This window comes from Eurytemora carolleeae, unplaced genomic scaffold (genome assembly GCF_000591075.1).
Source record: "Eurytemora carolleeae unplaced genomic scaffold, Eaff_2.0 scaffold775, whole genome shotgun sequence".
NCBI lineage: Eukaryota > Metazoa > Arthropoda > Copepoda > Calanoida > Temoridae > Eurytemora > Eurytemora carolleeae.
This window is the reverse complement of record NW_019396662.1, coordinates 94300-115932: the sequence shown is the minus strand read 5'-3', so window position 1 is coordinate 115932 and position 21633 is coordinate 94300. Positions and strand designations below refer to the sequence as shown.

The 21633-nt window shown below is 32.2% G+C and overlaps 2 protein-coding genes across 6 annotated transcripts; both read right to left on the bottom strand.

The window, feature by feature from the left end:
* Positions 1–300: 300 nt before the first annotated feature.
* Positions 301–3200, bottom strand: LOC111707063 (activating signal cointegrator 1 complex subunit 2 homolog). Its single transcript, XM_023480064.1, has 6 exons — positions 3110–3200; positions 2581–2829; positions 1923–2029; positions 1356–1434; positions 1079–1148; positions 301–575 (listed from the first exon to the last, which is right to left on the bottom strand). Exons 1-6 carry the CDS (start codon positions 3149–3151, stop codon positions 385–387), a joined length of 738 nt encoding a protein of 245 aa, XP_023335832.1. The 5' UTR covers positions 3152–3200; the 3' UTR covers positions 301–384.
* Positions 3158–21544, bottom strand: LOC111707060 (uncharacterized). 5 transcript variants are annotated; one of them, XR_002766367.1, is made up of 20 exons: positions 21318–21544; positions 20302–20385; positions 19382–19443; positions 18786–18856; positions 17473–17596; positions 16636–16719; positions 15363–16304; positions 15047–15170; positions 14468–14554; positions 13621–13742; positions 13013–13148; positions 12762–12870; positions 11910–12196; positions 11636–11710; positions 11174–11247; positions 10667–10749; positions 10339–10420; positions 8762–8862; positions 7076–7860; positions 3158–3303 (listed from the first exon to the last, which is right to left on the bottom strand). XR_002766367.1 is itself a non-coding variant. In XM_023480060.1 (20 exons), the coding sequence occupies exons 1-20, from the start codon at positions 21365–21367 to the stop codon at positions 7661–7663; spliced, it is 2808 nt and encodes a 935-aa protein (XP_023335828.1). In that variant the 5' UTR covers positions 21368–21544; the 3' UTR covers positions 7046–7660. The 5 variants fall into 5 exon arrangements, 4 of the variants coding, with proteins under 4 accessions (XP_023335828.1, XP_023335826.1, XP_023335827.1 ...); XM_023480060.1 differs by lacking the exon at positions 3158–3303 and having other exon boundaries at positions 7046–7714; positions 7804–7860; XM_023480058.1 differs by lacking the exon at positions 3158–3303 and having other exon boundaries at positions 7046–7860.
* Positions 21545–21633: the final 89 nt, after the last annotated feature.

Below are 21633 nucleotides of genomic sequence, written 5' to 3'. Positions count from 1 at the left end.
TCTAAGAAATGTATACCCTTGAAAAGAAGATGAAAACCTAGCATGCACTCAACCATTAAGAGGATAGGATTAAAAGGCTAGTTACGCAAAATTTCAATATCAATTAAGTTATGGAGCATAAAACTTGCAAAAACCTTGCAAATTGTCTGCGTAAAAATGAATTCACATGACTGGCAATTCTAGTATAGCAAGGCTGAATTCTGCATAGTTTTAATTTCATTTTACTGAATTTTACACAAGCCTTTTTTAACTCCATAATCTAATTGTATAAAATATGCGTATTTGTGCGTAAATCTTGCCTGTGTGTATATGTGTGTGCAATATTATCCTGTTTGGACCATAACCAAGGGACAGCTAATAAAAAGCTGCAATGAGAACAGCAGCTTAAACAACTGCTTCTTGAGCTTTAGAAGCAGCTTGCTGGGCTGCTACAAACTCTGGATAATCAATGAATCCGTCCCTGTTCCTATCATCTGCATCAAGGATAGGATCAATCATATTCTTGAGTTCATCATCTTTGAATATTTTAGCTTCAGGAATAGGTTCCCCAGACTTAGGATCATGATTGGATTGATCTATTTAGGGAACAAAAGGTTAATCAACAAACAACATGTTTAATCAGTCAATCAATCAATCAATCAATCAATCAAGTATTCAGGCTAAAATCAACTGAGCGGAAAATAAACATTTCAATCATATTTTTACCAAACAGTATTGAAGAATAAACAATTAACCCTGTCTCAAAACACCAAATTTAATAAAAAAAAGTCAGAGAACTTAAAGGAAATTATGTACCTTTAATTCCATAAGGTTTATGTAAAGTATTAAAAAAGTAATAAAAGATGAATATTTATATTTGACATATATCGACGAAATCAAACAATTAACGAATTGATTATATAAAATTTTACTTTTATCAATCATCACATTTTCATCAATAAACTGTACACCTGAACCACAGGTGCGTACACAAATGCTGTTATTCTATATTCCCTATAGTCTAAAGTTCCCTATGTATTCCATTGCAGCTCCCCCCAATACATGAAAGAATACAAATTGTATTAAATAAATAATTTACCGTGCCAATGAATTAGAGATTTAACGAGCTCACACCCATCCAACTTATTGTTATTGTCGGAATCATGCATCTAATCAGTTTATTTAATTTAATACTCACAGATTTTTTATTCGAAATCAAGAATTTTGCATCAAATTTACTGTAAAAAAAAAACTAAGTTAGTACTAGGATGGTTTATGCTATTTTGAAATTTTAAATCTCAACTAATGCTCGTTTTAACTTTTATGCGTATTTTAAAATTCCACTTGAAAAAAATATATTCATTATTAAATTATTCCTTGAAGTAATGGAACTGAAGTTCTTGTTCAGACATATTACTCGTATCAATAGGAACCTCCATATGTTCCTTCATATGTCTAAAATCAAATATTATTAATATGATAAGTTACCGGTAATTAATAATAATTGTCTGTTTGTTTATCTGTTTGTCTGTATCCAATAAGCGTCAAACCGCTGAACTGATAGAGCCAAATTTTCAAATTAAAAACTAATACTAAAAAGTATATATAGTTACTAGGACTCAATTCTAAAAATGGGATTTTTTAATGGCAATTCACATGACCCCATGGAAGGTTTATGAGTATCTATTAATTTTAAAACGCCGCCAAAATGGCCACTTTAAGAGCAAATGTTTTAAGAAAAAAATGGTCGATAAAAAAGGAGAGCTAAGAGCCCTGAAAGCCTAGTATGTAATATATGTTGTATATATTTTAATAATGAATAAGAAACAATCTTAAAATGTAGTGGTTGTCAAAATTAGAATTAAAACTGTGGTCAGATTAAATCAAGAAGATAAGTCCTAATTTACACAGACGTTGATAATGACAATAAAATAATAACTTACTCGGCTTCATGCTTCATGTCCTTGTGTAGAACCTGTTGGTTTCCACCGTGAGCATGGTTGTGAGTCTGACGAGGCTGTTGCTGTTGAGGTACCTGTTGAGGCTGGCCCTAAAGAAAATAAAAAAATGCAGATTAAAAGATGACAGGAAAAGATGGAGGAAACAAGGCGGAGAAATACAAGATGGCAGAAAATATATGGCGGAAATCAAGAATAAGAAAAACAAGCTGTAGGAAAACAGGATGGAGGAAAACAAGATGGAGTAAAACAAGATGGAGGAAAACAAGAATAACGAAAACAAGATGGCAGAAAATATTTGGCGAAAAACAAGAATAAGAAAAACAAGCTGTAGGAAAACAGGATGGAGGAAAACAAGATGGAGTAAAACAAGATGGAGTAAAACAAGATGGAGGAAACCAAAACAAGAGGGATAATAACAAGATGGCGGACATTAATATGGCGGGAAACAAAATTGCATATAAAAGACGTCTGACAAAATAATTACAGACAGAAAGATGACTGATAGCTAAATAGCGGTTAACAAGATGGCGAAAAAAACAATACGAGAACACAATTTCCGTTTTTGCTTTTTGACCTTATTTGCTGAAATAAATGAAACCATGCTTTGAAATTATTTCCAGTATTGACTTCATTATATTACCTGGAATTGCTGTTGTGGTTGACCTTGAAATTGCTGTTGGGGCTGACCCTGAAATTGTTGCTGAGGTTGACCTTGAAACTGCTGTTGTGGATGCCCTTGGACATGTTGCTGTGGCTGGCCCTGGAATTGCTGTTGTGGTTGTCCCTGGAACTGTTGTGGTTGCCCCTGAAATTGTTGTTGAGGGGGTGGTGGCTGTTGCACCTGCTGGTATTGCTGTGGATTAACCCCTGGAGGATTTTGATGCTGCGCCTAAACAGAAATTTCAGATCTCATTCACACTTATTTTAGTAAAAATAAAAAAATTAGAAAAATTAACAAAGATTTCTAAAGTATCATTATTGCTGGATTACATAAAATTTAGGAAGATTCGTAGTAAATAAAAAAGGAGCAATTAAATCTTAAAATTAGTTTTGTTTAGAATTTTTGTTGATATTTTAAAGAATATAACATTTTAACAAAAAATTTAAATGACCTGATATAAATGATTATTTAAAAATCTTAGTGCTGGCATCTAATAAATGATAACTACCTCTACGACGGCGCATGCGCAGACCAAGAATATCCACAACATATTCACTCTGAAATTAAATATTTATTTCCTTGGATTCAACATGTTTTGGGATTGTTTGATTGTTTCTACTTGAAAATATGGGTATTCTGAGTAGAATTTTCAAATAGGTGAACAATCCTTTAATGAACATTTTTATACATCACTGATTATTGCTTATAAAACATTTGACAGTTAACTTTTTGAAATCAAGACCAACAATGGTTCTTAAACTGCAACTGTAGTTAAAGAAATGAATTATCACAAATAATATTATGAACTTAAATCAATTTAATGATTTTCTATATACAGGGAATTAGGAGACGACTAAAAGATCATCATTAAATATTTAAACCCTATTAATTTTATTTCATAAATTAGAATCTGAAGAAATTTCTCCAAATTCCCGTCAATTTTTGAAGATGAAAAGATGGTAGACCTCATTATTGAATTTCCGAGACTAGTAATTCTATATTTATGTTCACTAAATAATGTCGAGGGGAACAATGACGACATAGAAGTCATCCCTTCATTCCCGTGCTTATTGCGACACCCTTTATGCAATTTGACTATTGCTTTGAAAGATTTAGCATCCTGAAGCTAATTTATGCAAATAACATCATGTAATATGTTATTAAATTGAGAACATTAAAAACAATGGGCAAAAAAAGGAGATAACATGAAATGAATAAATATATGAAAAATTATCAAAATAAAATTTTTGATTTTTATCACAATAAAATAGAAGAAGTCTCAAGGAGAGGGGCAAAGGTTGGTTTTTACTGCAAATAAACAACCGTTTGTCGTAAACGATGATTGGAGGAAAACTACAATCTTTGTTACTGTTTTCATAAATTAAGTATAGAGTCCTAATACGCCAAAAAATACACTCTTTCCTTCTTTATCTCCTACCCCTTGAACATAATTATATATTAGAAATATTTCACAGCCTCAAGAAAACATATAAACTTCAGGTTATTTCTGCCAGAAAAAGAGAAAACACATTTATTTCATTGGAAAATATGTTTGGCTGTACTTAATAAGTGTTATCAGAGGCGCAACTAGCACTTTTTCTGGGGGGGGGGGGGGCTTGCCCCCCTTTAGAATTTTTTTTCAAAATGAAAGTGCTTTTTTGAGAGTTTGATGTCGAGTTTGTGTTCAATTCAAATCGGTTTTTTTCTTGAGTTTTTTTAAAAAATTTATACTTTTAACAACAGTAAAATTAACGATATGAGTCAATCAAAGTACCTTGTTTAATTATTGATATAATTACAAGAAATAATCATTTATATATTCTGCAAAAGAACATCAAATTACATATATAATTTTAATCGTCTACATTGAAAAAGGACAGATAATGTTACGTTTTCTCCTGAAGTTATTGAATTTATGATTGATCATTCTAAACAACATTCATAATCTTATTTCATTTTCAATTTTATAGAAGTTCTTTCAAAGAAGATAAAAAGGTTACAGTTATAAAATATGATAATCAGTTAGAACTTGCCAGGTTCAGTCTCGGAATTTTCTCTAGATTTGGAACTGAGTTTTTGCCACAAACTCAAATATAACCTTTGATATTTCAAAGTTTGAATACAGTTCGGAACTTTTTTACATTAAATGTTTACAATAGACTTTAGCCTTGAGAATTCAGAAAGATGAAAATATTTTGTTTTAAACTAACCATAGAAGCTAATACAATTTCTGCAATAACTCTTTTGATTTTATTTTTCTTGACTCCTGTGATAATTATATTCGCCAATCTTTCTTTTCATTCTGCAGGGGGGGCGCGCCCCCCTGTAGAATGAGCTAGTGGATGGCACGCGCCCGGCCCCCCCCCTCTAGTTGTCACCTCTGAGTGTTATCCAAAACAGTTAATTATTATCAAATAAAATGAATTTTATCACTACGCTAGCGTTATCTGTAGCGTTTAGGTTACCAGTTTACTGACTGAACACAGCTGATCCAACCAACCGTGACGTAGCAGACACGTGACCTTCAAAAACGAAAGGTTTACACGTATACACCGACAAACACATTTAATTGACAGACAATTACTTCAAACTGTTGCTGATTTATGTGAATATTTGTTTGAATAATTATAATAAGGACAAAAGCTATCAGGGGCGTGCACAAGGCACAGTACACATTTGTAAAGGGGTGCGGAATACGGGGGGGGGGGGGGGGTGCGTCTCCAGAAGTGGCTGAAATCTAATAATAGATGGGAGGAAGGTTGATATTTGGTTAATACAGACATTTAAAAAAAAAATCGGCAATAAGTTGGATAATGTCATTTTTGATATCTCTTGAACAAATTAGGAACAATGAAAACGTAGTTTTTCATTGATTGGGAATAGATCAATAGGAGGATAAAGAAACTGAACTACAAACAAAAATGTTATCTGACTAGCACTAATGATTTTGTAGTTCAGTTTCTTTAATGATATCAAGTAGATTATCACTTGCATAGCCAATCTTTAAATATAAAACATAAATTTTTAAAGAGTTTTTGATAGAACAACTTTATATAAGGACAAAAATTGTATAGAAGACTTAACTGTTTTTTATCAAGCTCTATAATGCTTAAGAAATAGGTTGCATTTCGATTACTGAAACTAATCCAAATATTTATAATGCTAAGATCATTTACAATACAGGGGATATTAGTTCCAAAACAAACACTTGGCCTATTTCTAACACTCCTAACACTGAGCGTTAGAAATGGGCCAAATCTGCAAAGTTATCTTTTTCAAGAGTATATATCTATAAATCCAAGACAAGTAGAACAAAACTACACCATTTATTTATAAAAATGGCTAAAACTATATTTTGAAACAATAAATGTCAATTTTAAACTAATAATAAGGTGTCAGAATTAGTTTTTGATGATTCTTGATTTCATTTTCGAACATATCCCTATTTTGAAACAATTACCGGATTTCAGCTCATGTCGCGTTTTCGGAACATATCTTGATTTTGAGACAATTACTCGAATTTATATCAATGTCAATTTTTAAGCATTTACACACTTATATAACAAAACAAGATTTTTGATAATATAAACAAATTAGAGAATAAAACAAACAGTTCTTATATAATTTAAAAATCATTACAGCATTGAGTAATCAAAATGTTAATAATTGTTTTTACAATATAGATTTAACTAGAAATGCGGGAAACTGTTTGTTTAAAACGCTTGAGAATAAATCATCCATATTCTCTAATTTAACAGAAAAAATGTGGAAACTTAGATTCTGGAAATAATTTAGAAGTCAATTTAGCCTTCAGAAGATAATTTTTGTTTTTACTGATTTATTTTGTAAGTTATGAAAGTGAGCTTTTTTCTGAAAGGCGGATTATACACAAAAACGGGAAAGTGGGTTTTGTCTAGATAACGCGACAATGTTTCAAATTTAGGATATGTTCAAAAATTGAAAACCTGACATTGTCTTGAAAACGGTCAAGAGATTTAATATAATAAGAACTCCTATTATAATTTTATTTAAAAATTTTTTTAAATTGTGAATTGTTTTTCTCGCCATGCTTAATAAATTGTTGGTTATAATTTTTATTTTCGATTTTTATTCTGGGCTCAGTGTTAGTTTTGGAACTAATATCTCCCTCAATATATATTATATATCTATTCTAACAAACCAGCATTATACGCAAATACATAGATAGATAAATTCATTAATTCATGATTGCGGTATTTAATAAAAGGAGAGGATATATATATATAAGTGGGAAACTTAAAATAGAATGAAATTTGAAATTAAATCATTTTTTTGTCTCATGAAACTTTTACAATTTTCCACTGTAAATTCCCGTTTTATTTGAGGGTCTTTGAATTAAATTTTCCACGGAAACCTATTATTTCACCAGTTTAAACAGTTTAAGCCACATATCGAAGTTTCCAAATTAACAAAAAGCTATATTTTTCTAAATAACCTATATGATGTGGTTCGCCATATGTAAATCATAATTAAAACCAGAGATTGACTAGATCTTAAAAAAATATGTAATGATCATAAATATTATTAAGCTCTTTAAATTGATCCTGTAGGATTGTTTTTTATCTATGTGTTATGAAGGTACAGTATCCTGTTTGCTACAGGATTGATTGGAACAGTGCTCAACCAAATTAATCCTGGAGCGTTGATTTATATCTTTGTATTATGAAGGTATAGTATCCTGTTTGCTACAGGATTGATTGGAACAGTGCTCAACCAAATTAATCCTGGAGCGTTGATTTATATCTTTGTATTATGAAGGTACAGTGTCCTGTTTGCTACAGGATTGACTGGAACAGTGATCAACCAAATTAATCCTGGAGCGTTGATTTATATCTTTGTATTATGAAGGTACAGTATCCTGTTTGCTACAGGATTGATTGGAACAGTGCTCAACCAAATTAATCCTGGAGGGTTGATTTATATCTTTGTATTATGAAGGTACAGTATCCTGTTTGCTACAGGATTGACTGGAACAGTGCTCAACCAAATTAATCCTGGAGGGTTGATTTATATCTTTGTGTTATGAAGGTACAGTATCCTGTTTGCTACAGGATTGACTGGAACAGTGCTCAACCAAATTAATCCTGGAGGGTTGATTTATATCTTTGTATTAGAAGGTACAGTATTCTGTTTGCTACAGGATTGACTGGAACAGTGCTCAACCAAATCCTTCTTTAAACGATATTTCTTGTTACAGGTTGGACAGGAGTAACGTCTAGTCTGAAATTTATAAGTTTATTTTTTAAATTTCTTTGGATAGATTATACATTCCAAAGAATGTCGTCTTTTTACAACAAAACCTACTCCAATACTGATAAAACAAATTAGATAATAACTAATTATATACCGGAATTAAAAGGAAAGAATCGAAATTTTGTCCCGGTATAGTTTCATTCATTTGTAGTTATTACTTGAAATTTAAATTAGGATTTTAGGTAAATAGATAGATACAGTTAGGTAAAGTGTACTGCTAAAATACATGTATCTGTGTATAGAACAAATTTAAAATTACAAATTGATGATTATATTAACAGTAAAAGTATAAAGCAATTAGGTGGCAATTAGGTCGGAAATAGCTCTTGGCTGTTTTGAATGTTTTTTTCCACCTTATTTCAATAATAATAAAAAACATTATAATTAAATAGATTTGAGGAGAACTATAAATATATTCTACTTTTAAAATTAGTTCAGGAACTGAAAACATAAGTTGTCAAGTGTCACTCCATTTAACAGATTTGCATGTCCGATTTACAATTTAAAAACTTAGATTGTTCAAGAAGGAGATATGCATTCTTTAAACTTTCATGATTATTTTCAATTGTGGTTTCTCGATCTATTTTGGAGACTTGCGGATTTCTGCTAGAGAAACAAAAAAGGAATGTTTTAGAATTGTTTACTTTTCAAGATTATTGACGAGATAACGGATTAAACGTTATGTATAGTTGCGAAAAGAGCATACCCCTCTTAATAGATGATCCCTGGAAAATAAAATGACTGTCCCTTTCTATTCTGAATTTCTATTTAAAATTGTTACTAAATTTCTTTTATTTAACGAACCTAAATTAACCTTATCAATAAAATAAGTTAGATTAAGTTTTCTTTTAAAAATAAAATGATCTACCTGTTTTTTAATCTTGAGATGAACAGCGTCATGATGCCTGATCAAATCACGTTTATCGATAAACCCACGCGCACATTCGATACATTTAAACTTCTTCCAACCTAGAACAAAAACCAGAATGGATTTAAATATAAAAACATCAAATAATAAAAAAACCGAAAAGAAAAGCACAAAATAGAATTTAAATGATAGATATCAAAAGATCAAAGGTTGGAACTTTTGTGTTATAAAGTGCTTAACTACAATGCCTGGACTCAATATGGCTCAGTAACATTATGCCTAGTTCACTATGCCTAGATTCATGAATGCCTAGTTCGTAATGCCTAGATAACACCATGCCTAGATTCATGAATGCCTATATAACTTTATGCCTATATTTCTGAATGCCTAGATAACATTAGACTGAATTGAATGCCCATAGACATTGTCAAGCAATAAATAAATGATACTAATATGTTTACATGATTTATTACATATTTTATAAAGTAGAAATATAATCTGCTCTTTGCATGCTGTCAAAAGCATCAACAACAAACTTTAATCTTTCTCTTGCATCTAGGGACCTCTGTTTTCTTCCAGTGTTGGTTGTTGTTGTTGGTTTGCGGATTTTTGTTAAAATGTTACCGGATTGTATGTTTTTTCTCTCTCTTTAATATTTTTATTGAATGCCTAGACAATGTATTTCAAATTGTCTAGGCATACAATGCACTCTTATGTTATCTAGGCATACTGTTATCCAGGCATTCATGAATCTAGGCATTGTGTTTTCTAGGCATTATGTTATCTAGGCATTATGAACTAGGCATTCAAAAATCTAGGCATGATATTATCTAGGCATTCAGAAATCTAGGCATAATGTTGTCTAGTCATTCATGAACTAGGCATAGTGAACTAGGCATTCACGAATTAGGCATTCGGGAACTAGACATAATGTTACTGAGCCATTTCCCCACAACGGAAGCTTCTAGTTTGAAGAGATTAAGTGCGTAATTCGTGAAAACCCGCTCATTTATATTTTTTACAATCTCTTATTGGACAAACAAAGTGGTTTTTGATTTGGAAAATCTTCAAATATTTCCAAAATGTATCAACCATGTTCGTCGGATTTAATTAAATTTAAGTAGCTAGAAATTTCCCACGGACTCCATGACACATAAATTTAGCCTGCTGGTAGAAAGTTTTATCAATTCATTAGACAGGGACGACTTTGAAGTGTCGCAACGCCTTGGGCTTTGATTTTACCGCTCTAACTCACTTATGCTTTTCTGTAGCCCTTTATATATATGCATATTTTAGCACTAGTGGCTCTTGTTTTCAGCTCTGGTTTTTAAGAAGTAATTGGCAAAATTCTCGACGCTTTTTGTTTGACAGCTTGGAACCTTGGAACAGTGTTGACTTGATCTAACCGGGTTACGTCATAACGATGTACTTTCTAACAAGTTAACAAGACAAAGTCACAATCTGAAAGTGATGACAAGAAGAAACAGAAAAAAGCTAACCCAGCCAAAGATTGGTTCTTTACAGGGTGATCTATAATTTCAAGTTTTACTTCATGTTTTTGAATTGGTGTATATTACCTAAATGTACGGTTTCTCTGTGTCTTATCATATCATAAACTCTATTAAACACTTGGTTACACTCAGTACAAGTGTTGTCCTCCTATAACATATAAAATTGACATAATGTTAACATAAAAAAATACTCCGAGCAAATAATTTGAAAGGATTTTTTTGAAGAGGAGAGAAAATATAGAATTATTAATATAGAAACTTTTTGAATTCCTTTCTATTACGATTTTGCCTTTTAAACATGCGGACTGCTGAGTTAGGAAATTATAAACGACAGGAAAAATATTAAAATAGCTTTGGTTAATTCTCTTTTTAAGGATCAAAATATTATTTTTACCTTATCTTTACTAACTTTATTTGTCTGCGAGTGAACTTGTTTAATATGAAGATCTAATCGAACAACAGGTTTATTACACCCATCTAAACACATAGAGGGGGATAAAGAGAACATAGCACGCTAGTGTACACTGTACTGTTCATACTACACAATGTACAAAGAGTACTTTAGTACATAACTTTATGATCTAGACGAGCCACATCCACTGAATGGTTCAATTTACAATCATACCCAGAGAGTGGTTTATAGTGAGCATTGTACGCTACAGGACACCTACTGAGTACATAACTAGAAGATCAAGTCAAAAATAGGTTTAATGCAACCATAAATATAATCAATAAGAGAGGCGTTTACAGTACACATTGAAACCATTTATTAATCTAATGACTCAAAAAACCTAAATCATGATTTGCAAGATTATTAAATAATAAGAATTTAAACTAATATCAGCTTAATTTTCAATAATATCATTATAAATCCATTTTTATCATTGATCATTAATCCTACCTATTGGACAAAGACTCTTAATCTTCCTATGCACAGATTCACAGTGACGAATAAAATCATTCTTTCCGTAGAACCTAAATATTGAAATACTCCGTAGGATCTAAATATTGAAATACTCCGTAGAATCTAAATATTGAAATACTCAGTAGAATCTAAATATTGAAATACTCAGTAGAATCTAAATATTAATAAGTTTTTCATAGAATTTGTTTGTTGATGAACGTGAAACTTAGCTATGGTACAACTATTTGCTTTATATAAACAATTAATACGCAAGCAATTGATTAAATGTCGTCTTCCTATTCCAGTTTTGTGGATTTTATTGTATGTACCAATAATTTCCGTTAAAGTTAGAAGGTGATATTTTTTGTGGACTAAATATTGATCATTTTTAAAGAATATAAAAATTTCCATCTAGAATAAAAATCAATTGTTTTCATTCTATGTAAACAAGTTTTCTACCTGAATGAACAGTATTTACAAACATGCTTCTTTACTTGTAGATGAACCCGCTCGTAATGTCTCTGATATTGCAACCTCAAAGAAAAAATGTCTTAGGATCCAATCACTTTAAAACGGATAAATATTTTCAAGGAAATTTGAATATGAATTAATATATGTTTGGATGGACACTTTAAATATATGATTGATTGGACAAAATTAACATATTTGTTTGATTGGACAAAAAGAACCAACTATTGTAGGGTAAGCACCTCAAGAGAAAATGAATCCTTACTTGTATGATTTCCCCTTGAAAACTCTACTACAAGTCTCCTCAGGACAGACCACTGTATTCTCCTCTGACTCCTGGGGGTCCGGGATATTCATCTTGATCTTCTTAGTAGTCAAGGTCCGAGCATCCATGGGATCGTACTCAACCCCAGCATGGTCCTCGTCATCATCTATCATAAGGACCCCGTCGTTATCAACCTGTTGTTTCTCCTCCACACAGCCTTCAATATCCTCTGGAGCAGATTCCTCTGCCTTCTTACCAGGGTTTTCAGAACAGGTCTCAGAGTTTTCCTTAAAGATATACAAATATTATAATTGTTTTCAATAAATCTTTGGTAGACGACCATCTACTTAAGGGAATGGATGATATTACTACCTGGATTTCTTCTGTTGTCTCACTAAAGAGAATCTCTGGAAGTCGACCATCTACTGATGGAAAGGGATAATGTTACTTACCTGGGTTTCCTGTGTTGTCTTACTGAAAAGAATCTCTGGAAGACGACGATCTACTGAAGGGAATAGATAATATTACTACATGGGTTTCCTCTGTTGACTCACTGAAGAAAATCTCTGGAAGACGTCAATCTACTGAAAAGAATGGTAAAAGTTACTACCTTGGTTTCCTCTGTTGTGTCACTGAACAGAATCTCTGGTAGACGACCATCTACTGAAGGAAAGGGAAAATGTTACTACCTGGGTTCCCTACTTTTGTCTCAATGAACAGAATCTCTGGAAAACGAATATCTACAGAAGGGCAAAGAAAATATTACGACCTGGGTTTCCTTTTTTATCTTAATGAGCAGAATCTCTGTCTGGAAGACGACCATATACTGAAAAGAATAGATAATTTTACTACCTGGGTTTCCTCTGTTGTCTCACTGAAGAGAATCTCTGGAAGACGACCATCTACTGATGGAAAAGGATATCTTGATAATATAACAGGAGAGCTCACATCTTCTCCCCATCTAAACAATGAGCTTTTTAAAAAAACTGATTTATCTAAAAACACAAAATTTCGATTCGATGAGGATTGTGTACCGAGTTTTAGGGTTTAATTAATAACAGGACTACTTTGTGAGGCAAAAAAACCACATTAAATATTAATACCTGACAGTAACATATTTGGTTGTTTGATTATCTAGCACAGACTGGTTGGTTGTGGTAGTACAGTGGGAATCTTCAGCTGTAGTTTCTTTAGACTGATGTAGGTCAGCTTTCTCTACAAGCTCAAGCACAATATCACCTGCAGGAAAAAATACAAAAATCAAACCCATAACATAAGACGAAGCATTAGTTATTAGCACTTGACAGGGATCTGTAATTAAGACGCCGGTAACCAGAACCAACTTGGGTTAGTCAGCCTAACCTGTCAACTTTATAATTGGAAAAATCTGACAATTTTTAGCAAAAAAAATACTAGTTTAAGGAACATCTACCAGTTCTAGGAGAAACCCTGCTTCAAACAAATAATGCATCTTAGCATCCAAAACCACATGGATTATTTGGTTACTTACTCTGAGGACGACCACTAAGGGCCACCTTAAATGTTTCTTATTTCTTATCCAGCACAGCTTGAATGTGTATTGTGTATGTTTACATGAGGTAAAAGAAAAGGCAAATTAACAACGAACAACAAAGTTAAACAATGTTGGCCAAAAAATGTTATAATTCCAGTCTAGACTTTTAAGAAAAAATATACAACCCTAATTATTTACCTGTGCTGTCAACCCTAGAGCGTGAGAGTTTATATCTGAAATCATCTTGATTCTCCTGATGCTCAATATGCTGGAAATATTTCCGACGGCAGCCATCTTTTTCTCTCACACTATATCGTTTACTATCAGTGACAGGTTCTAACAGACTGTAAATAAGAACATTCTTAGCAATCTCGGCCAAATTTTTTACGCCAATAAAAAACAAAATCACTTCAAAACAAAATATAACGGTTCTCAAATTACAATTCACTGTGGTTAGTACCAAAAATAACATTTCTAATTCATGCCTTTCAGAAAAAAAAATAATTCTATTCCTGAATATAATTGACATAAACTTGAGCTACAAACAAATCAACTATATATTTAACGATGAAAAAACGTAATATTTTGTTCAAATTATAAATCAAAAACGTAATATTTTGTTTACATTATTATTGAAAAAACGTAATATTTTGTTTAAATTAAAATTAAAAAAAAACGTAATATTTTGTTCAAATTATAAATAAAAAACGCAATATTTTGTTTAAATTATAATTGAAAAAACATAATATTATGTTTAAATTATAAATGAAAAACCCTGGACATTCAAAGTTTCACATTGCACAAGAGAAACCATGCTAGTTATTGCAAACATGATAGAAAACCTGAACAAGTGAACAAGTATAATTTTCCGGAAAGAATATCAGTAATATCGCATATCTTTACAATCTTGTAAAGATCATAGTAATATCTTTACAATTGCTACATAGCTAAATGACAAATGCTGATGGCACTTTTAAAAAGACTATAGGTTTACCGAAAACTAGGATAACAATCCCTTTAAATAATTTTTAAACCCATCTCTTTCCTATATGTTTTCCTATCTCCAAGTTCCTCTGAACTATAAACAAGATCTTCCCCTGCTCTATAAACAGTACATCCCTGATCACGGATACTGAACATAAAAAACTCAATATTGAAAAAAAAACAAAAAATATTTATTGTTTACTTAATTAAAATTCATGATTAGATTTTTCAGCAAAATATTCTGCATTAAAGTCCATTCCGTATTCTCAAACTTTTAAACACTTACTTTTCAATCCAGTATCTCATCCTAAAAATCTCATAGAATTGTGACACGAGAAAAAAATGTATTATTTTAACAATAACAATAGCAACAACTCTACAACTGTTGGTAGTTTTTCTCATTCCGAAAAAAAAGTTAGGACAACAAAAACTCGTATATCCTAAGTCCTAATTCTGATAGAATTTTTTGAATATCATTTCTAAAATCGGTGTCGAATGATTTTCAATTTATTTCCAATTGCTTCATTCCAAAAAACGGACCAATATTATTTAATAATCAAATATCCAAATCTTTTAATCGTTTCACATTGATAAAAAAATCCCTTTTTAACGAATAAAAGTATTTTTGAGTTTTAAATTCCTTATGTTTGTCAAAGGCTGAGTTTCTTCCGGATGAATCTCAGCTTCATTCCCGTTGAGTTGCTGAGAGGGTAATATATCAAACCTATCCATCTCATCGGCTTCTTCTACATCAACATCAACAACTGCAAAAATAACAAATTTGAAAATGTCCCTGAGTCCCTGAATGTGGAAAAAGAAGACATTTTGTTAATGATTTAAAACTTTCATGCATTTTCGTTAAATTTTTTTAAACACACAAAAATTTCCTTTCCAAAAGAAGAGATGCTTGGAAATTAGGGGAAAAGATAACTTTGAAATAGGCGTGGAAACATTACCTCTTCTTTCCTCTGTTGAATCTTCATTGCTAGTTTTAAATATGTCAGTTCTACTTCTTGTTTCAATCTGTATTTCAGAGCATGTGGAGATATCCCCAGGAGGGGTTTCTTCAATATTTTGAAGAATAAATATTTGTGAATTTTGGGAGAAAACATCGGGTTGAGTGAGCTGTGACAGGGTTTCCTCTGATTGTGAGGTGATCACTGAACCCGGAGTAATCTGCTCCCGGTAGAATTCTATACATGAAGGAGTGAGCTCTAAACTGGAAACTAGAGATTTCTCCTGGTTTCCAGGTTCAGGTTGGGATCCGGTTTTGAGAGCAGATATTCTTAAACTCAGGGTTGACGGTTTCCCAGTGGTTGCTGAAACCTGGTTTGTTTCCGTCTCAACAGTATCCCGTGTCACCAAACAGTTCCGGAGAGAGAGTTTATAGTTTGCTAATAGAGATATATCAGAGATATTCTGACAAGGTTCCTCGTCACTAACCCCTGGATCCTCGTCCAGTCTCTCATCAAGGGATGGATGGTCTTCACTCACTAGAACTGTATATTCATCATACTGCTTAGAAAGAGATCTCGGAGACCCATCCTCATCTTTCTCAGCTACGACCTCAGTATTGTCGGAGGGCTCAGGTAGTGAAACAACCTCGGTAATAAATATTCCAGGTAAATCCATTTCCGTTACAAGAACCTCTGGAGGCTCCTCCTCTGCTACAAGGACGTCTGGAGGCTGGGTTTGAACTAAAGGACCGAGGCTGTCCGCGGAGAAGTATATTCCCGTTGACCCGAATGTACCGGCTGTAGTGTCTAGGGTTGGTAAATATTTCTCCGGTCCACCGAGGAGACCCTCTGTTAGGTTAAACTGTTTCTTCACAATATGAGTAGATTCGGAGCTACTGCTTTTTCTTCTCCATTTATTCACTTTTTCACCAAAATGCACACCTAAACATTTATATGATAGCGCTTAAAATATCTGAACAAAAACCTGGATAAAAAACTAATGCTTAAGTTTTAATTTTATCATTTAATGGGGCTGTCAATTCAATTCAAATCAAAGTGAAGCATTAAATTATAAATTGTAGTTTCTTGGTTAAAAATGACTTTCTGATTTAAGCAGAAAAGACAAAAAAGTAAATTTACAGAATTCAACAGTCCACACATTTTTCATCGAATTCTATAAGTGGGAGAGTCACCTCAAATTACGCCCACCCTAGTCCTTTCAAGAGACAGGTCTATTGCGTAGAAAATATCAAAATAAAAGATTTAATCTAACCTCTAACATGTCTTCTTAAATCCTTCTTATCCAGAAATGATTTCTCACACTCAATACAGGTGAAGGGGCGGATATTCTCATGAACTAAATCAATATTCAATTATTTAATTAATTGATCCAAAACAATATAAAAATATCAAAGAAATATTTGAATTTACTCAAGGATCTTAGTGTACTGTACTTTCTGGGAGGAATTAAATCAAACGCAGTGCCTCTTAGGCTGCACAACTATTTATGCCTTATTTGAAATCAAAGTGCCCTTATAAAAAACGAGTGGCTCAACCCGTCAGCATTCCCAGAGATAATGAGATGTGAGCTTACGTTAGGGGTCTGTTAGGATCGTATACTCTGGTGAGTACGGGGGTGCACACATGACAAATTTAGGTTTTAAGTTTTACTGAAAATTACCCCCACATTTTTTTTTTGAAATTGAAAGTATAGAAGTAGCCGATTTCACAACATGTTTGAAACAAAGAAGAGTAGCCGTTTTTGAGAAAATGGGGTTTAAAATGTTGACCTAAAAGGATCCTAGTTTGCCAGGACTGAAAACTGCAAAAAGGCGGTAGTAATGAAATCCATTGGGTTTACATAAAAATTAAGAAAGTAAACCCAAATATTTTTTTTATTCTAATGAGAGTTGGTTATCTAACATTTATCTCTTTGGATTATATTTTCATTGATATGCAAAATATCATGATTAAAAACATGTATCTTGCTTGATAAAATAAAGGATAAATTTCCCAAAAAAAACTTTGGGGGTAATTTTCAGTGAAACTTAAAACCTAAATTTGTTGTGTGCCTGGCCTAGATCATTAAAAGTTATGCAGATTTAATTACCTTGTGTAATATGCCTCTTAACCTTGTAATCGTTACTGAAGAGTTTATTACAGTGCGGACAGATTCCTCCGTAAAGGTCTAGCTTGTGGATATTTTCATGTTTCTGACGGATATGCGAACTTAACTGAACAAATCAAAATCAATATTATAATCATCATAATCATCACTAAATTAATCATGAAAATCATCATGAAAATCATCATCAGAATCATCATCAAAATTATTATCATCATTAGAATTCAGAATCATCATCAAAATCATCATCAGAATTATCATCAGAATCATCATCAGAATCATCATCAGAATCATCATCAGAATTATCATCAGAATCATCATCAGAATCATCATCAGAATTATCATCAGAATTATCATCAGAATTATCATCAGAATTATCATCAGAATTATCATCAAAATTATCATCAAAATTATCATTAGAATTATCATCAGAATTATCATCAGAATCATCATCAAAATCATTATCATCATTAGAATTCAGAATCATCATCAGAATTCAAAACCATCATCAAAATCATCATCAGACTTATCATCAGAATTATCATCAGAATTATCCTCAGAATTATCATCAAAATTATTATCAGAATTATCATCAGAATCATCATCAAAATCATCATCAGAATCATCATCAAAATCATTATCATCATTAGAATTCAGATGTATCATCAAAATCATCATCAGAATTATCATCAGAATTATCATCAGAATCATCATAAGAATCATCATCAAAATCAAATTCAGTCAAAAAATTTCAATTCACATTAAGTCAAAGAATATAAAATTAAATAAAATGAAGTCAAATAAAATCAGACTTTTATCTCCCATACTTAAAACACTAAGCTAAATCAATATCAAACTAAAAAATCAGATCCAGAACCAATTCAAGTATTGATTCAGAAAATGTAGATGTATCCCGTTACAACCAATGTCGCCTTCGCTTAACTTTTAAATCGATTTTTTACTTCTTTTGACAATGTGTCCTGAGCTGAAAACTTTAGAATGGGATATCCTTAATCACGATCGGTTAATTCATCTGGAGAATTATAGCAAGAGGAGAACAAGCATTATTTAATCTCGAGATTAAGAAAAAGAATGGATCAAGCATTAATCCCGATATCCACCATTCAAAAGTTCCCAGCTCTGTAGATTTTTAAAGGGATGTATTAACAAAATTCTGAACAAAACTTTAAAGTTTCTTGCGTAAAAGATTATCTGAGAAATATAATTTTGATAAAAAGGTAAAATTGAATGATTAAGCTTATATCTAAATTATAATTTATAAACTTTTGAAATATTACCTTCTGAACTCTAGCATGACAGGTTGGACACTCTTTTGTATATTTCTCCGCTTTATCCAAATGTTTTATATCTACAATGTTTTAGCAAACTTATCTTTAAATAAAAAGAAATTAGGGTGCTAACGGAATTAGTTGATCTAGGGAGTTGGAAGAGGGAAAAACAACCTGTAGATATGGGGATTAAATATTCAAGTGAAGCCCAAATTCAAGTGAAAAAAGCAAAGGTGCATTCAGGGAGGGATGTGAAGCCTTAGCCCCCCCCCCACCCCTCAGTGCAATCTATGGTTTTCGGGGGGTTTTTGGACCCCAACGGCTAATGAGCCCTCCCCTTTAAAAAAAAATTAAGCCCCCTTTGGACAAATTCTTTAATACGCCCCTGGAAACAGGTGTTTCTATAAAAAGAAAATGATATTTCTAGCCCTGGAAACTAAACTTTAAATGTCTGTCATATTCCTGCATGGAAAAAATTTATTATTATTATTATTATCATTATTATTATTCATTCTTCTTTTTTTATTTTCGTAAACGTACACAAATAATTGTTCAAATAATTGGCACAATTCAACAGACAAAAAATGTATTCAATGGTTGCTTTCCTAAATGTTTCTCTAATGCAAGTTCGTTAGGAAACTCTTTATTGCACATTTCACATTGCGGCCTAAACCAAAATAATATATTCAAGGAGTATTTAGAGGTTCATTACAAATTTGGAAACTTCAAGACCTTTAGAATTCGAATTAGAATTAGATAAACAAATATTTTTAGATAATTCTACTTTATCAATATTAAAGAAAAAATTATGAAAGAAAAAATTTAAAAAGTTAATTAAGGAAGAATAAAAGTACAACAATATTAACAAAAAATGACTAAAGAGGGGGGGGGGGGAAATAATTAAATAATACATAGACAGAAAAGATATTTTGTTTTTAAATTTTAAAAAAGAAAAATGTTGATTGCTAGGGCAGGGCTGAATACAGGGGTTAGCCATGGAGCAGCCGCTTACCCTTTTAGGGATGAGCTATCGAAAATTGCAAGAAAATTCTGCATTCCAAAATCCAAATAGATGAATATATTATACAGTCATAACCAGAAAACTGTAGAATAGGAAGACGCCATTTTAGCATTTCTGAAATGCATTTGATGTTGTTTAAACCAAATAGCTTTAATTAAAAGTTATTAAATTACTCATTAAGTAAAATGGGTCTGTTTACGTTGCACAATTGCTGTGTCTCATGTTCAATGCGCTATTAAAAGTCATAACTTGAGTTTAAAAGTCGACTTCCTATTCCAGAGTTTTCTGGTTATGCCTGTATTTAGTGGTGAGAACAAATTTTTAGCGGTAAGCAGAAAAAAAATTCTCGTTACACGAAATACAAGTTTCGCTCACCCCTAATAAATTCCTGTATCCGCCCTTGTGCTGGGGTATCTCAAGAGGGCAAAATATATATCTGCAAAGGGGGGCGGGTTTGATCTTTAGCTCAACCTCCAGCCCACCATTGTTCGCTAGGGTTGTTACCTCGGTATAACGTGAGATTTATCATAATGTTTATCTCTCTCCACTGTACTCTTGTATTCTGCAGGACATACAGAGCATTTGTACCTTCAAACAATATTATATAAATTCCACTGCACTTTTGTATTCTGCAGGACATACAGAACATTTGTACCTTCAACCTATATTATTTAATTCAATTTAAAGGGAATCCCTGGGGGTGTTCACTGTTCAGGCCCCTTACATTATTATTCCTGTCCTACTCAGTACTAAGAGTCATGTTTTAATATGTTTTTTGTTTACAGTATAACTAGTCCCTTAGAAAACAACCCCTATCCCCTCCCTCCCTCCATAGTTCTTCTCTTATTGATATGAATTAACGGTAAAGAAACCCCTCCTTATTTTTTACTCATTGATATAAATTAATACAAAGAACACCTAACCCCTCCTTATTTCTATTCTCATTAATAAAAATTAATCCACAGAACACCTAACCCCGCCTTAGTTAGAACTAATATTGATATTGAATGATTTTAATAATCTCTAGCACCATCAATTTCTATTTTCAATGATATCAAATAATCCAAAGAACTTACCTATCCCCTCCTTATTTAAACTCTCATTGGTATTAACAAATCCAAAGAACTTTCCTCACCCCTCCTTATTTAAACTCTCATTGATATTAACAAATCCAAAGAAACCCTAACCTCTCCTTAGTTATACTCTTATTAATAATAAGAATAACCTCCTTAGTTAAAGTTTCTTTGATAAAAAATATTCTAAAGATCCCTTGACCCCTCCTTATATATATTCTCATTATTATCATGACAAAGGGACAGCTGACTGTAAACACTTCATACCAGTATAAACTCGAATTCCCCGTTCCCGGGCTCCCATTTTTTTAGCTATAAAATTAAGATTTACTCCATCATTGATGATTAGAAAATGGTTTAAAGGGTACCAATGTGAATCGGAAATGCAAATCATACCAATGAAGGGTAACTTGAAATTACGTTAACAGTCTCTTTAAGATTGTTTACCTTTCGTTAAGCTCGCTGCTCCATTCATAGTAAACTACGCAGTCCGTCATGTCAAAGCTCTTCTTTTAAATCTCAGAATTTATTTCTAGACTTTTATTTCTTTGCTCTGAGACATCTTTGTATTAGTTGTATCCCCTAATGAGTTTCAACCCTGTTAGCGAGTTTCTTGCGCTTTCCCAAGACCATATAATCTTTAATACTAAAGATTGACAGAAAGATAGCGTAATTTTGAAGTACAGATTTCTGTTTAATCTCATCTAACTTCCTTAATAATTCATACGTTTCGCGTTTCATCTTTCATTCTTTTCCCATTTTA